Source organism: Trichosurus vulpecula, chromosome 2 (assembly GCF_011100635.1).
Source record: "Trichosurus vulpecula isolate mTriVul1 chromosome 2, mTriVul1.pri, whole genome shotgun sequence".
NCBI classification, from domain to species: Eukaryota; Metazoa; Chordata; class Mammalia; order Diprotodontia; family Phalangeridae; genus Trichosurus; species Trichosurus vulpecula.
In genome coordinates, this window is record NC_050574.1 from 132352272 (window position 1) to 132366926 (window position 14655).

General features: G+C 44.7%; 1 protein-coding gene across 1 annotated transcript in view; it reads right to left on the reverse strand.

Moving 5' to 3' along the window:
* Nucleotides 1-354: 354 nt before the first annotated feature.
* NCAM1 (neural cell adhesion molecule 1) overlaps nt 355-14655 on the reverse strand; it is a 111148-nt gene continuing 96847 nt past the window's right edge. The window contains exons 18-21 of the mRNA XM_036743947.1: nt 7932-8139; nt 7220-7336; nt 5073-5870; nt 355-3599 (exon numbers count right to left, since the gene is read on the reverse strand). Coding sequence (XP_036599842.1) covers nt 3479-3599; nt 5073-5870; nt 7220-7336; nt 7932-8139 — 1244 coding nt within the window. The 3' untranslated portion in view covers nt 355-3478. The remainder of the gene's footprint in view (nt 3600-5072; nt 5871-7219; nt 7337-7931; nt 8140-14655) is intronic.

The window sequence follows — 14655 nt, forward strand, 5'->3', positions numbered from 1 at the left end:
AGCAGGATTTGGGGTTGAGAGCTAGCTGACAGGGAGAGAGCTTCTTTCATCCAGTTCACTGTTAAAATTTAAAAAAAAAAAATTAAATTAAATTAAAATTCACTGCAAGTTCATTATTCCAACTAGCAGTAATGACTTCCTGCTCCCCTTTGTGGATGTGAAGGAAGTCAATTGCTAGTACTATCAAGGAGTGGGAGAACTAGAAACTATTATCCAGAGAAAAGTGTGTCTAACTTGTAAGAAAAGGATGTGCAAGACACTGGGTCTCACCAGACCCCCTCATAAACACCTGAGCTGTTTCTTCATTTTATGCATGGGAGAGAAAAAAAAATATCAGGGTTTGACTGCAAAGACTTTTTTTTTAATTTTTATTGAACACAAGTATTCTGACAGAATGCAAAGTCAAAATTCTCAGTTAGTACTCAGTATTTACACCAGTGAGAATGGAAATAAAGGTGGTGTCAATGTTTCACTTGGTAAAAAGTTTTATAACAAGAGAGAAGGCCCCCAAAGTAGGGAATGCTGGGTAGGGATGTTAATGGAGTTCTGAAAACCACTATCCAAACAGCCTAGAGCGAAAACTTGGGATCTGGAAGGCTCCATAGAAAAGTGTGAAAATATAGTTCCACTTTGCAGCTGCACACTCCAATACACCATGGTCCTTTCTGGATTTGTGTGGTCTGGGGTGTTGAGTGATTGCTCCACTGGCAGAATTTGACCACTGATGAGTGTTTATGAAAATACATATGCGTACACATACACATGTATAAATACACATTGAAAAATGGATAAAGTTGGTCCCTCCTTCAAAGGATTAAGAAAAATTAAGACTAAATTGTTCCATAAAAAAGATGGATACCGTGGAAGTAAAATAACTCCCTCCGACTTTAGAAGTATTAAAAAGGAACAGGAAAAAAAATAACAAAAAAAGAAACTTTGAGAGGTGAGACATACCTATGTGTAACAGGAGAAGCAGATCATGACTGCTGTCATTAGCGTGGCCCCTGGTACCTCAGTTCTCCTGTATCAGAGGTGATTTTGCAGGCCAGCAGAGTGCTAAATATGCCTCCACCTGTTCCTAGCCATCAGAATGTGACTTCCACTTGCTCACTTTAATTAGTAATTACCTTTCGAGGTATAGAATGGTGTTGGCCAAGTGGGATAAAGCCATCAGCATTATCTGATGAGGGAATCAGTTCCCCTGGACAATTCTGGTGGCCCAACATATTCCTCTGTGATCTCAGGGCAGTTCTGGGTCTTTCATTCTTGACTCATAAGCCCCACTCTTTCAATCTGCTGGACGTCTTATGCCTCTTCTACTGTTATTATTTTCTCAAGGCCAATGTATTTAAAACATACACTTATGCAAGCCCTAGTGATAGGAACAGGCCAGGGTTGTGTATACAGTGGCCTCCATTTCCATCCCCAGGAGCTGAAAAAATGCAAAACAAAACAAAACAAAAAAAAAAAACAACTAGAACATCCCACAACCCAGCTGAAAAAAAATAAAGAGCGACCCACATTTAGCAAATGACAAGACCGTTGTTTTTCACAGTTTGAAATCATAATCTAGCAATGCCACTGTTTAGACTACAGAATTGGGAGTACACTGGAGAGTGTGGCTTTAATGGAACGGGCTCAGATGACAGTCTCACCACCCTAACCTCTTCCCTTATCATACCTTAGGAAAGGAATGCATGCCGGAGTATTGGGTTTGTTTTTTTTTTTAACTTATAATCACCATCATCATTATTATTTAATTTTCTTTGTTTAAAGGCTTCTGTTCCTTTTAAGAGTTATTTTATTTCCTGAATAATTTTCTGAACTATCTTCTACACCTTCCACAACCAAACTATGTTGAAGTTTTATTTCAATACTATGACAAAAACACGTTTCACACTAAAATATTCACGCATCCACAGTGCACAAGCTTGCAGTTCTAAAGTAGAATGAGGATAAAAAAAAAAGAAAAATTTCTATACAAAGGGCTGGTCTTACCCTTCTCCCCTCCCACCCCCTTTTAAAGTTTCTGTATGTCCCCCCACTCAGTTCCTAATCCAGGAGCGTTGTATTATGACTCAGGACAGCAGATCTCACAGGTGCTGTCCAAGTGAACAGAAGGCCGATGTTGCTTTACTTCGACAGATTTCCAAAAAAAGACACCAATTCCCTGAAGCACACATGCTCTTCCGCTCAAATCTAGATTTATGGGCTAAAAAGTAATTGTTTGCATATACCTTTTCATTTGGCTTTCTAAAAAAAGGGGGGGGGATGGTTGGGGTTAAAATGTGTTTGCCAAGACCAGCCCCAACTGTACAATCTCCGCCTCACTTTGCAAAACCTAGGGAGAGTCATCCAAGGAAAGGGCCAGAATGCCTGGAAAAGCAGAGTCTGCCTCTTGGATGTGGCTAGTGGGTAATCAGCAAGCAGCTTGGCCCCCCCCAAAACCGAAAGCAAAGAGCCAGAGAAAATCTGGTTTTTACTCAGGTTAGCCAAAGGTAGAGGAAGAAAACCAAAAGAGTAGGGAACAGCTACTGTCTACATTCAGATTTTGAAAAGTCTCCCTGTGTCAAGCAAGTGTGCGAAGAACTTAACTACCTCTAGACTGTATCCAATATGAAAAAAAAAAAAGGGAGCTATTTTATGTGGACGTTAAAACGCAAACCAAAGTCAAACATTTCTTGATTTGTAAACACTGGAAAATAAAGTTGGCAAAAAAAAAAAGAAAAAAAAAAGAAAGAAAAGAAGTCTGAATACTGCAAATTGAAATCTACCCCCAGAAGCTGCAATTTGGCATTCTTCCTACAAAACGAGTCTACGTGGGAACTGAATTCAGCTAGAAAGGGTGACACACTTTGCATACTGAACAAATACAAAGTGAACAGAAATTATAACTTATTTATGAGGCTTTACATAGTTCAAACTCGACTGAAAAGTATAAAAATAAATTGTGGACTTTGTTCATTCGGTTAGTCATCGTGCCTGAAGAAAGTACTTCTCTGAAGCTGCTCGGGGGCTAAACCCGAGGAAGCAAAGTGTTGTCTTCCTAAACCTAGATTTGTTCTGAGCTTCCTAGATTCTTAACTCGGTGGGGTTTTTGTTGTCTATTGAATTGTTTTTGTTAATGATTTCAGGGAACGGAGTGTCCTAGTTTGGCTGTGGGCTCAACTTTTTTTTTCTTTTAAATTTCATTACAAGTGAGTGCACAACAAAAGGATCCTTTTAACAAACCTACAAAAAGGAGATCCCAATTTGTTTACTTATTTGTCTGATTTTTTGATTTTTTTAAAGGCAAAAGACACTAGAGGAATGAGATGTGTGTGAGCGTGAGCGTGAGTGTGTGTGTGTGTCTGTATGTGTGTATGTGTATGTGTGTGTGTGTGTGTGTGTGTGTGTGTGTGATGCTAGAAATGTTCCGGGGAAGTGGTTCTGTCACTTTTTTAATTTGATGTCTTGCTTTTTAATTTCCCATCACTGATCACGCTTTGCTCTCATTCCCGTTTGTTTGTGTGGCTTCGTTGGGGACCGTCTTGACTTCTGCTGGAGCTGGCTGGGTTTCTGTCTCCTGGGGTGCAGACTTTCCTTCTACGGGGGCTTTCCTGCAGAAAGTTAAGAAAACAGAACTGGTCAGTGGGTGCTCAGGCAGTCTTCTCCCCCATTAGCAGGCAGCCGGGCCTCCCTAGGAAGTTCCAGTTTGAGGACTGGCCCCTGTTCCTGTTGAGGTCCTAAGCTTAATGCCAAGAGTTCTTTCCTCAGAAGGGATAGGCAAAAAGGGTGGGGGGCAAATGCAGCCCATTTCTTAGACTGTTTACCTGGTCCCAAACGGCTGCCAAACCCCAAGCCTTAGGGCTGGTGATGGTGTATTAATTCCTAGCCCTGAAACCATAGGTAGGAAGGAAGGGTACTCGAAGAATCCTAAAGATTGACTTGATAACACTATGTTTGCCAGGAATCCTTGCACAGTTAATAGTGCTGTGATGACCTTCCCACCCTTGGGAAAATACCCTTATATCTCTGGGTTAGGACTCTGTTTGAGGGCTTTCCTGGGCCACTTGGCACCTGTGGTGCTGCTGTGTGTACCTGCGAGGGTCCCATCAAAGGGCCCCAATTTGACCTGGTTTGGCATGAGTGCACAGGGCCATTTGGTTCCCGTACACTAAGAGGCTGAGCTCATATGAACTGGGTTGCAGGGCTCACAGCTGCAACCTGTGTTTACAACACTAGCTGCTCACCACACGGACCTCTCCAAGGGCTAAGGTGGGGGGAATAAAAGTTCCCACGCTCCCCACCTCCAGGGCAAAGGAGATACACCAGGCAGGAAGTTTGTAGACCTCAGGAGATCTCATAGGCACAAGGAGCAGAGGGGAGAGGCCTAAATACACTCCTGGGGCAGGATTCCACCATGGCCTAAGCTTGATCAAGTATCCAGCACTTAAGTTGCATGTGGAGGAAAAAACTCTCCCTGGTACACAATAGCACCATGCTGCCCAGCTTTTGGCAGCCTTAAGCTATCTCATACCATTCCACCCCCAAAGAAGCAGGCATGGGAGGAAGAGCTCAGTCTGACAGTGATGAGATTAGGCTCCTGCGGGAGTAAAATCGAGATATCTGAATCTTTCTTGGCCTTCTCCCTTTTATAAGTGTGGCTTCTGGGCAGGGACCCAGGAGATGCTAACCTCTCGTTGCCTGCTAGGGCCCTGGGTGACCTATCAGAGCACCTTGTTCTGCTTCCCCAGAGGGTAGAAAAGAATTTGGAACCTTCTTGCCAGATACTCCCCATCCAGGAAAAAAGAGAAGCTACTTCCAAAAATTTAAAGGTAAAAGACAATTAATGTGGCCTAATTAGTGATCAGGTGGCTGCTCTCTGGGGCCTCCCCATCTCTTTTCTCCAGATCCTTTGCCTCAATCGGTCCTCTATGAACTAGCTAACTGTTTCCTTCTCCCCTCCTCCCGGAATGGACTGAGAAAACACCAAGGTTAGTGGGAAGGCACATCTAACAAAGAGGACACAGTACAGCACCAACGCACAACACCACAGGATATAATCGACAGCAGATTAAGAGAGGCCATACTCGGTCTTTGTTGGTGCAGGCGACACAGAGCTGTCTGCAGGGGAAGAAGCAAGCTCAGGAGCCTGCCCACTCGCTGCAGGGGTGGCAGCAGCAGAGCCCAGGGCTGCAAAGACATCCTTTGCAAGGTCAATCTCTGGGGTCTTGAAGGTCCCTTCGTCCATTTTAAAGTCCTCGCCCTGGGAGGGTTTTGCAGTGTTGACGGAGGCAGCTTCACTCTTCGGGCTAGTGAGGGTCGTGGCTGCCTCTGTCGGGCTCTTCACCGTGCTGGGAGGAGTGGGCTCCGGGTCTGGGCCTTTGGTGGTGGCTGGCTCCTGTTTGGCCTCGGGGGGCTCTGAAACAGCAGCCAGGGGACTAGTGGAATTGGTAGGGGTTGGAGCTGGGACTGCCTTATTCCCAGGAGGAGTCTTGGAGGCCTCTACCACATTGGTGGGGGCGCTGGGGCTGAGGACAGCCCCCTGGGTGGCCAGAACACTAGAAGACAAATTGCTAGCTGCAGGAGTTGAGGTTGGGGTATCGCTCAGGTCAACAAGGGGGGCAACTTTGGGGGCTGACGCAGGTGGTGGGGAGGAGGCAGACACCCCTGGGCCCTTAGAGGGAGTGGCCTGGCCAGCTGGCACTGAATTTGAATCCGGAATGGCAGTGGCCGGAGGGGCAATGCTAGAAGTCAGGGTTGTGGTCTCACTGGTGGGGCTGTTCTGAGCAGTGGCAAAAGTTTCGGTGATAGTATCAGAGTTAGTGGTGATGGTGGTGACAGAAGGCAGCATGTCCTCGACAGTGGCTGTGGTGTCAGCTGGCAGCCTGTGGGGAGGACAGGAAGTAGAAGAGAACAGACAATGAAGCTGAGACATGACAGAGAGCAGCAGAGCAGAGCCAAAGCCGAGGAGAGAGGGACATGACGGGGAGGGCATGCTGTTATACACAAGCACACACGGAAACAAGGAGAGAGGAAGCACACCCCCAGCAGGGCGGGAGAAAAAACGAGAAAAAGACAACAAGTGGCAGGTGCAAAAGGGACCTATGTTCCCTTTCCTAGGAGGAGAAGTCATATCTCTTTCACCCTTCCTTCCATCTAATCCTGCCAGGCTCCCACTCAAGTAGGTTAGGCTGGCTCTTGCTACTTTCTGCATCAGGGTTTGGCTCATGGGGTGGTTTAGTTTTTCTTGATCTGCTTAGCCCTAAGAATGCTCCTCAAGCTACTAGCCAAGGCAGGGAAAGCCCTGAGAGCTAGGTTTACCACGGTGCATAGGGGTCTGGTTGAGAACAGGGGAGGGGAAGACAGGGAGAAGGGAGCACAGCAGCACATCAGATACCTTTATGTATTGATTAGAAATAAAAAATCAGACGCAGTCAGATGTTGGAATCCAAGTAAACCAGGAAAACCCCTAAATGGCCCATGGCACTGACAGTGTTACAATCCTTGAAACCAAATTCCATTTAGCCTCGTGGTATCCCAAACACCCACCAGGTAGCCACACATATTAGCATCTTGAGTGTTCATTCCTCTAGCCTGTAATGGGGTCTCCAATGGTCTCAGTCCAGAAAAGCAGGTGAAATTTCCCTCAAGATTCAGATCAAGTGTCATCTTTGACAGAAACACCTTCCCATACCAAATTACCCTGTATTCATTTCGCATACACTTGTTTATTTACACATTATCTCCACCAGTAGAATGTAAGTTCCTTGAAGGTAGGGATTATTTTACTTTCCCTTTTGTATCTCCAGGGCCTAACACAATGCACTCAACCCAGGGGGTGCTCAACGAATGTTTGATTGATTGGCATAACATTGGAGGGGTGCCTCTGGTTCCTTGCTGGGCAGCTACTGGCAAACCAGCTTGCCTTACCCATCAAAGCAACCCATTGCTGATCTTCTGAGTTAAAATTCTCACACTTTCCTGAGAGGTCACTCTCCTCAGGTTGCTAAGGAGAATCAAAAGGTCACATTTGACTCTGGGTAGTTGGCTTCTCAACCAAATTGCCCTTGAAGTTAAAAGTGTTTTAACTTCCAGCCTAGTGAGAATTGCTGTTTCTAGTGTGCCTAGGAGTTGTTGTTGGGGATGGCTGAAGAGCAGGAAATCAGGAATATTTGTTTACCTGTATTGGAACCCTAAACCCCACCCATGTTCCCCAGGTCCCCAGGCCACATACTCTGGTTCTGTCAGTGGCGTGGTCTCATTTGGCTCTGTATGTTTCCCTCCATCATGGTTTGGGGTCCGCTCCTCTTCTGTCCGCACCTCTACTATGGGCTCCTTGGACTCATCCTTCCTGTACGGAGAGAGTGTCTGTTACATTCCAAGGCACCCAGCACTAGGCATGGGTAAGAGGATTTTGATCCAGAGACTTGTTAAAGCTAGAGGGAACTGAGTTTCTCTCCTAGCTAGCTGAATTAGATAGACATTACGAAAATGGGCTAGTGGGATCCCAATTTCCCTCTTTTTTTGCCCCCAGCCTAATCCAATGCATCTTTCTAACTTTCTGGGTGGAGGGGCAGCATGGAGTTTCTGCTGCTTGACAAGTGCGAAATAGCCATGACTGGCAAAGGCTACACCCTCTTTCCTCTTGGTTTTTCTACAATCTTTTCTCCTTATGCCTCTTGCTCAGAGTAGGGTAGTCTCTGCCGTGTCCTAGCTGTATGATCTTAGGCATCACTTAACTTCCCTGGGGCTCAGTTTGCTCATCTGATAAAGGGGGAAGGTCATTTCCATTTTAACATTCCAAGATGGGTCTGGAACAGGCCTTATTCACTCTACTTTCCACAGAGGGAAAGCTGAGGCCAGGAGAGGGTGCATGACCCATTCTCAGTTGAAGGAAAGCCCTTGTTAAGTCAGAGCCCTCTGCCAGGGTGGGTGTGGGTACTCACGAGAATGCAGCTTTGCCTTCCTCCATGTCTTTTCCTTTGGCTCCTGGGCCAGCTTTTCCACACAGGTTGACAGCAATACACATGAGCAAGCCACACTTATTCAGGAAGTAGCAGGTGATGTCCACAGCCACCAAGAGGAGGACAAAGATAACAATGAGGATACCCACAATGGCACCGGTGCCCAGGCTTGTGGTGGGGCTGCCATTGGCTTGAAAGACCAATCGAGAGGTGGAAAAAGAAAAAAAATAATGGCTGATGGTTAATGGATGGTGAAAGCCAGATGCCCCCAACCCTGAAAATCAGTCCTGGTAGGGTCCATGTGATAAATATAGGATACCAACTTCCAGTGGTACCTTTGTCCTCTATTAAGTATTACATAGTTAGACATCATGACCTCCTTCTTACCAGGTGTTAGGGAGGTCAGAATAGCATGACCTTATTTTGCAGGGGCAAGGCTCAGATTCAGTGGGCCTAGCTATTTGGGAGTAGACCTTGGATCAAAAGTCATATCTCCTCATTTGTTCTGTTTTCACCAACCAATCTTATCAGCTTTGCCCACCGTTATCTTTGGTTAAAACCAGAGGGGCTGTTCTGTCTATAAACCTTCAGACACAGCCCTTATTCTACCCCAGTTCAGTAGCCTTAGGCTAGACTGCATGCCTGGGGGCATAACATTGAGCTGGTTGGCTTAATCTCTGAGGCATCCCCTTGTTCACCCTGTGGGTATATAGAGTGTACAAGATGGAGTCTGCTCAGACCACGAGGGCATTTCTTTAAGACTTCTTCCTGTGGGTGCCATTCAATACCATGGATATAACTAGGTCTCACAATAATTTTTCCTTTCTTCTCCTGTTTGGGAAAAGCCCATAGGATTCAGTAGCAGTAGCTTCTCCACACCCTATTGTTTCCAAGGTCTCAGGCTCTGAGGGTTTGAGGGGCAGGGGGAGAGGTAGTGAGGGTTCTGTGAATACTCACCATTTGTGAACTCAGGCTTGGCTTGGCTCAGATTCCAGTGAAAGTGAACATGCTCACACACAGATGGAATCACATGCCCCCATCAGACAAAATATACATGCCTAGGTGGATGAACCCTCACTCACACACCTCATTCATTCTCAGGCACTCCTAGATTTGGCTAGGCTTACCTCCAATGAGTCTGCTTCCCAAAGGCCTTTCACACTACTTGGCATTCATCTCCCTCCTCATCTTTGTAATCCCTTAAAAGCACAGATCAAATCCCATCTCCTACAGTCTGTCTTTTATCGCCCCAGTTGTTAACTCTTTAAATTACTTTGTATTATGCTTCTATTTTATTTTTGACTAGACCCATTAACTTCATCAGTGTAGGGAGCACCTAGGGAGCCCTTTCTCTTCCCAAGCAGACTGATACTTGCTCTGCAACGTACAGTATTAGAGAGGTGACTGGGGCCCTTGAAGGTGGAGGGACTTGCCCAGGGAGGGTCACACAGTCAGTGTCAGAGGCAGGAATATGTCATTTGAGAAGTATATATATATATATATATATATATATATATATATATATATATATATATATATATATATGTATATATATATATATATATACATATATACGTTTTATATTTGCTTATCTTTGTACATGGTATAGAAAGAAAAACTCCAGTAGAAAGAAAACTTTCAGGATCAGGACTTTTGTTTTTGCTTTTGTGTCCCCAATACCTAGCCAGGTGCTTCTTTGCATATATTAAGTATTAATGAATATTGGTGCATTGAATTCCAAAGTCTTTGGGGCTTTGGTCTCTTAGGTGTCATCAGAGAAATCCCCATCATTTACCTCTGAGGTCATCTCTCTCTTGACTTCCTCACATTCATCATTTTGACAATGTCAGTACTTCAGGTACCTGGGAAAGCCTTGCCATCATGCCCAATTTCAACCTGACCCTATTTGGGGAAGGAGTCAATCAGGGAAGGAAAGTTGACTCTGAATAAATGGTGATGGTAGAAAAGGACAATGGAATTCAGAGAAGTAGAAAATACTTTCTAAGGAGGAATTTTTTTTTTCTGGAAAGATTGTGGCTACAAACTTCCCTTCCTTTTCCCCACTGATCCAAAGCTTCAAAGAATATGAGTTGGAAATTTACTCAGAGTATATCCATTCAAACTGGTGTCTGAAGGAATCCATCCTCTCTATAACACCTATTCTTTGTGTGACGATTTCGAATGGTAGGGAACCCATGACCTCCTAAATGCGCTCATTTCACTTTTGGACAGCTCTAATTATAATTCTTGATATTAAATTGAAATCTGCCTCTCCCTCTGCCACCCATTATTTATTTCTTCCCACAGGGCCAAGTAGAACACATTTTAAAAATCCTCTTCCATTTGACATCCCTTCACGTATCTAAAGATACCTGCCCAGGTCAAGCCTACTCCTTGGAGGTGAGAGTAAGGCAGGGGACAGGTCAGGAGCTGCCTAATAGCTGCAAATATTGTCATGGCCCCTGTCTCAATCAACATCCCCAGCCCATTATACCTCTTCAGACCTGTGCCAATATGCCCAGCAGTGTTCCAGCCATCTATCACGTAGGATAGTGAAATGAACACGTAGCCCATAGTACTTGGCACCAGAGGTGGGGCCATATATCTTCCCCTTTTAATGTAGTCAGAGTTCCTGTGGGGACTATTCAGTTCACAGCAGACTCCTCCACTCTGACTCTGCAAGTGGTTTATCTGGGGACAGTCACATTATTTTCTCTCAGCCCCCAAATTTAGCTTGCATATGATCCACAAGCCCATTTCCCTAGAAATATCTCTCAGAGATATTGGTGAGAAACCTGATTCCATGGTCAAGGGAACCTCCAGATACAACCTGCTTCTTAACCTCACAGCTGTAGGCAAATGTGTGTGGTCTTTGGAAATATATCCGGTGTCACTGGGCTTTCTGCTGGGCACAACAATGAAACCTGCCTTTCTCTTTACTTCCAGATGTTTTTTCTCTTCCCTATCTACCCTAGTTCTTAAGCACCTCATGCTCCCACCCCCAATGCTCACTCCCACCCTTTCCCCTTACATGCCAAAGAAAAACAGGCTAAAGACCCTTTCAGGATTCAGTCCTGATCACTTCATCCACTGGGCTTACAGGGCCAGGAGTACAACTGTTGACATTCCTTATGACTCCTGCTACAGATAAGAGGACATTCCTGGCTTTTCACCCTCTTTAACACTTACTGCTAAAGATACCTTTTTGGTAGCTAAGAATATTTGCAGTTGTTTCTTCTATGTCCTTATTTCTCATTTATTCTCAACTCTATCTCTAAGCTGAAGAGAAGGAAGGTGTGTAACCCACCTCACTGGCACTTAGGTGGGCCCTGGAATGGTCCTCTGTGTGTGCAAATCACCCTGAGCTTGGGTCATTTTTCCATGAGCAGGGCACATTTAGGGCATCAAGCTCTAAGTGAATGGCTGTTGTTAATGCCAAACACCCAGCTCAGACATCAGCCCCAGATGCCAGACACCAATACAGACATTATTTATCGCGGAAGACAAATATAAGCTACTTTGGAAGGTGAGGGGTTGGTGTAAATTTTTTCCCCTCTTTTTTTCCCCTCTTGCAGTTGTTGGAGAGGTAAGGAGAGGAGGTCTATTTTCTGCATTTGCTTGTACCAACCACCAGTTCTAAAGCTCAAAAATTAACATGGTTTTAACTGGGTAGTGTAGCTTTGAAAAGAGATTATTTGAAAAGTTATATTCTGAAACACTAAATGCTGTTCACATCCCATGTATAATGGCCCCCTGAGATCAGTCTCTGATATAATGGCTACTTGGAAAGGAATTTCCCTGTTGATACTGGGAAAGAGATAAGGACAGGACTTGTGATTTTACTAATTATAAGGCTCTCTTGGATGAGAAAATGCTACCAATGCAGGTCAGCACCTTCTCTGTAGCTTATGATCTAGAGCAGTGATACCAAACTCAAATAGAAACAGGGGCCACTAAACCAAACTTAAGGATCCCTGAAACCTGCATATTGACTTAGATTTAAATTTTAATGCTATCTATATTTTATTATATGTTTATTTATTTTGTTAAATATTTTCTAATTACATATTAATCTGGTTAGGTCAAACTAGAGAGTCTTGCTGACCTATGTTAGATACCTCTGGCCCATGAGAGCACTGAGAGCTTAAGACTTGTCTAGGGCCATACAGCCAGTATGTATAAGGGGCAGGACTTGAACCTGGGTCTTCCTGGCTTTGAGGACAACTCTCTATTCACTACGCTATACTGCCTTTCAATATTAAATAAAAAAGCTATAAAATTTCTGCTAATTGTTATCAACAGACCCTCCTATAACTCCTCTTCCTTCCTCCATGAGTTCAGTACATAATTCCAATTTTTTTCTCTTCCCTAACTACTGTCCTCATACCAGGGACTTCAGTATATATAAAATATCCCTCAAACACCCTAGGCACTCCTCCAACCTACCTCAACCACACACAAACATGGTCATACCTTTGATCTTGCTATCACCTACAAATGTAACACCTCCACATCCAAGAATTCTGAAATCCCCTTATCCAACCATAATCTATTGGCTTTTTGCTTCTCCTTTTGCTTTCCTTTACAAAACCCTACTCTTCATCCACATTGTGACCTCCAATCCCTTAAGCCTTCAATTCTCTCCCAGGCCATCTCTCCTGCATCAGCCAATTGCTCTTATTTTCTACATCTTGACCCCTTGGTGAACCAATTCAATTCCATACTCTCTTCTTCTCTTAAATCCCAGCCCACTTATCAAATCACTGATTATGCCCTGCCGAGCTTCAGCCTTGGGTTATTCCCACCATTCTCTGCCTCTCCTCCTTCACATGTGCTGCTGAATAGAGATGGAGAAGATCACAAAACCATTCTGACTGGGTCCACTACAAAGTTATGGTACACAACCTCAAATGGGCCTTCACTGATGCTAGGCAATCCTAACTATACTCACCCTATCAACTAACTATCCCACTCCCCACAGTGGCTCTTCCAAACCTTTCCATCCCTCTTCAAACCTCCTCTGGCTTCCTTTCCTCTGGCCCTCTCAGCTGAGATCCTGTGGCTCCCTCTCCCCTGGACTGCTCTGCCAAGGATCTTGCCTTATATTTTACCAAAAAAACACTGAGGTCATTTGCCATGAGCTCCCTCTTCTCCCCTCTTTCTCATCTCCTATTACTCAGAGGCCTTCTGCCACTATCTCCTCTTTCACCCATGACTCACATAATGAGGTAGTCTTACTCCTTACCAAGGCTAATCCCTCTTTTGTTCAAGTGATCCCATCTCATCATCTCATCTCCAACAGATTGCCTTCCCCCACCCCATCATCCCCAGGAGTTATCCTGGACCCTTCACCATCTCTTATTCTCCCATGCTATACCCAATCTGTTGCAAAGACCCGATGATTTTGCCTTTGAAACATCTCTCAAATATGCCCCCTTCTCTTCTCTGCCACTGCCCCCACTCACTCTGGTGCAGGCCTTCATCACCTTGCACCTTGACTATTGCAACAGCCTGCTGGTGGGTCTGCCTATGTCATACCTCTCCCCTCTCTAATCTAGTCTCTATTTAGCCATTAGAGTGATTTTCCTAAAGCCCAAATCCAATCATGTCACCCCTTACTCAATAAATTCCAATGAGTCTGTATTGCCTCCAGGATAAATTACAAAATGCTGCCTGGTGTTCAAAGCCCTTTTAAAACCTAGCCCTACATTTCTAGTCTTCCTTCACCTTTCTCCCTGCCATGTACTCTTTCATCCAGTGATACAGGTCTCCTGGCTCCATGGTACTCTATCTCTCATTTTCTCTGGCTGTCCCCTGTGCCAGGAATGTCCTCCCCGCTCAGATTTGCCTACTGACTTCTCCGACCAAAATCTTACATTCTCCAGAAAAGCCTATCCCTGCCCCTTTTAATTCTGGTGCCTCCCCTCTTAACTCCTATTTATCTTGTGTATACCTTGCTTTGTATATATTTGTTTACATATTGTCCTCTCCATTAGATTGTAAGCTCCTTGAAGGCAAGGCCTGTCTTTTGCCTCTCTTTGTATCTGCAGTGCTTAGCTCAGTGCCTGGCACATAGTAGGTGCTTAATAATTTTTTTGTTGATTGACCGATTCGTTCCAAAAGTTCTGTCTCTGCCAATTGTTTTCCAAGTCCTAAAGGGTTTATGACACTGCCTGTAGATCTTTTCTGCTCTCTGGGGCCTGAGGCTGGGGCCCAAGGTGAGGGTTGGTGACCTCTCCTGTCCTCTAAAAGTATGCTATGATGAAGAGTGATTGTTTCTACGGCATGAAGCTCAACCCTCAGATATGTGCTCCTCTTAATGAGAACTGTTCTTTTTCTGAAGTGTGGCCCACATAGAGACAGAACTGGACACAGATGGATCAGGGGTACAGACTGTTAAGAGAGAAGATGCCACTTGAATTGAGTGTAGCAAGTCTGGTATTTTAAAGGAGGTGCTAAGCTCCTCCAGCTGGAGAGAGAAAGCACTTGTGAAGGTCTGGCAATGAGATCTAGGTATAGAAGGCAACAGGCTACAGATGAAACACCTGATGTTCAGGATCTCAGGAGGATGTTGAGTCAATGAATACTAGGTAGAAGAAAGCTTGTCCTGTGTAAGATCTTACAAAGGGACAAAAATACTAGACCCATCTACCTGTGGTCTCCCCTTCCAAGTCTAACTTCATGAACTTCTGTGAGTTCTATCTAA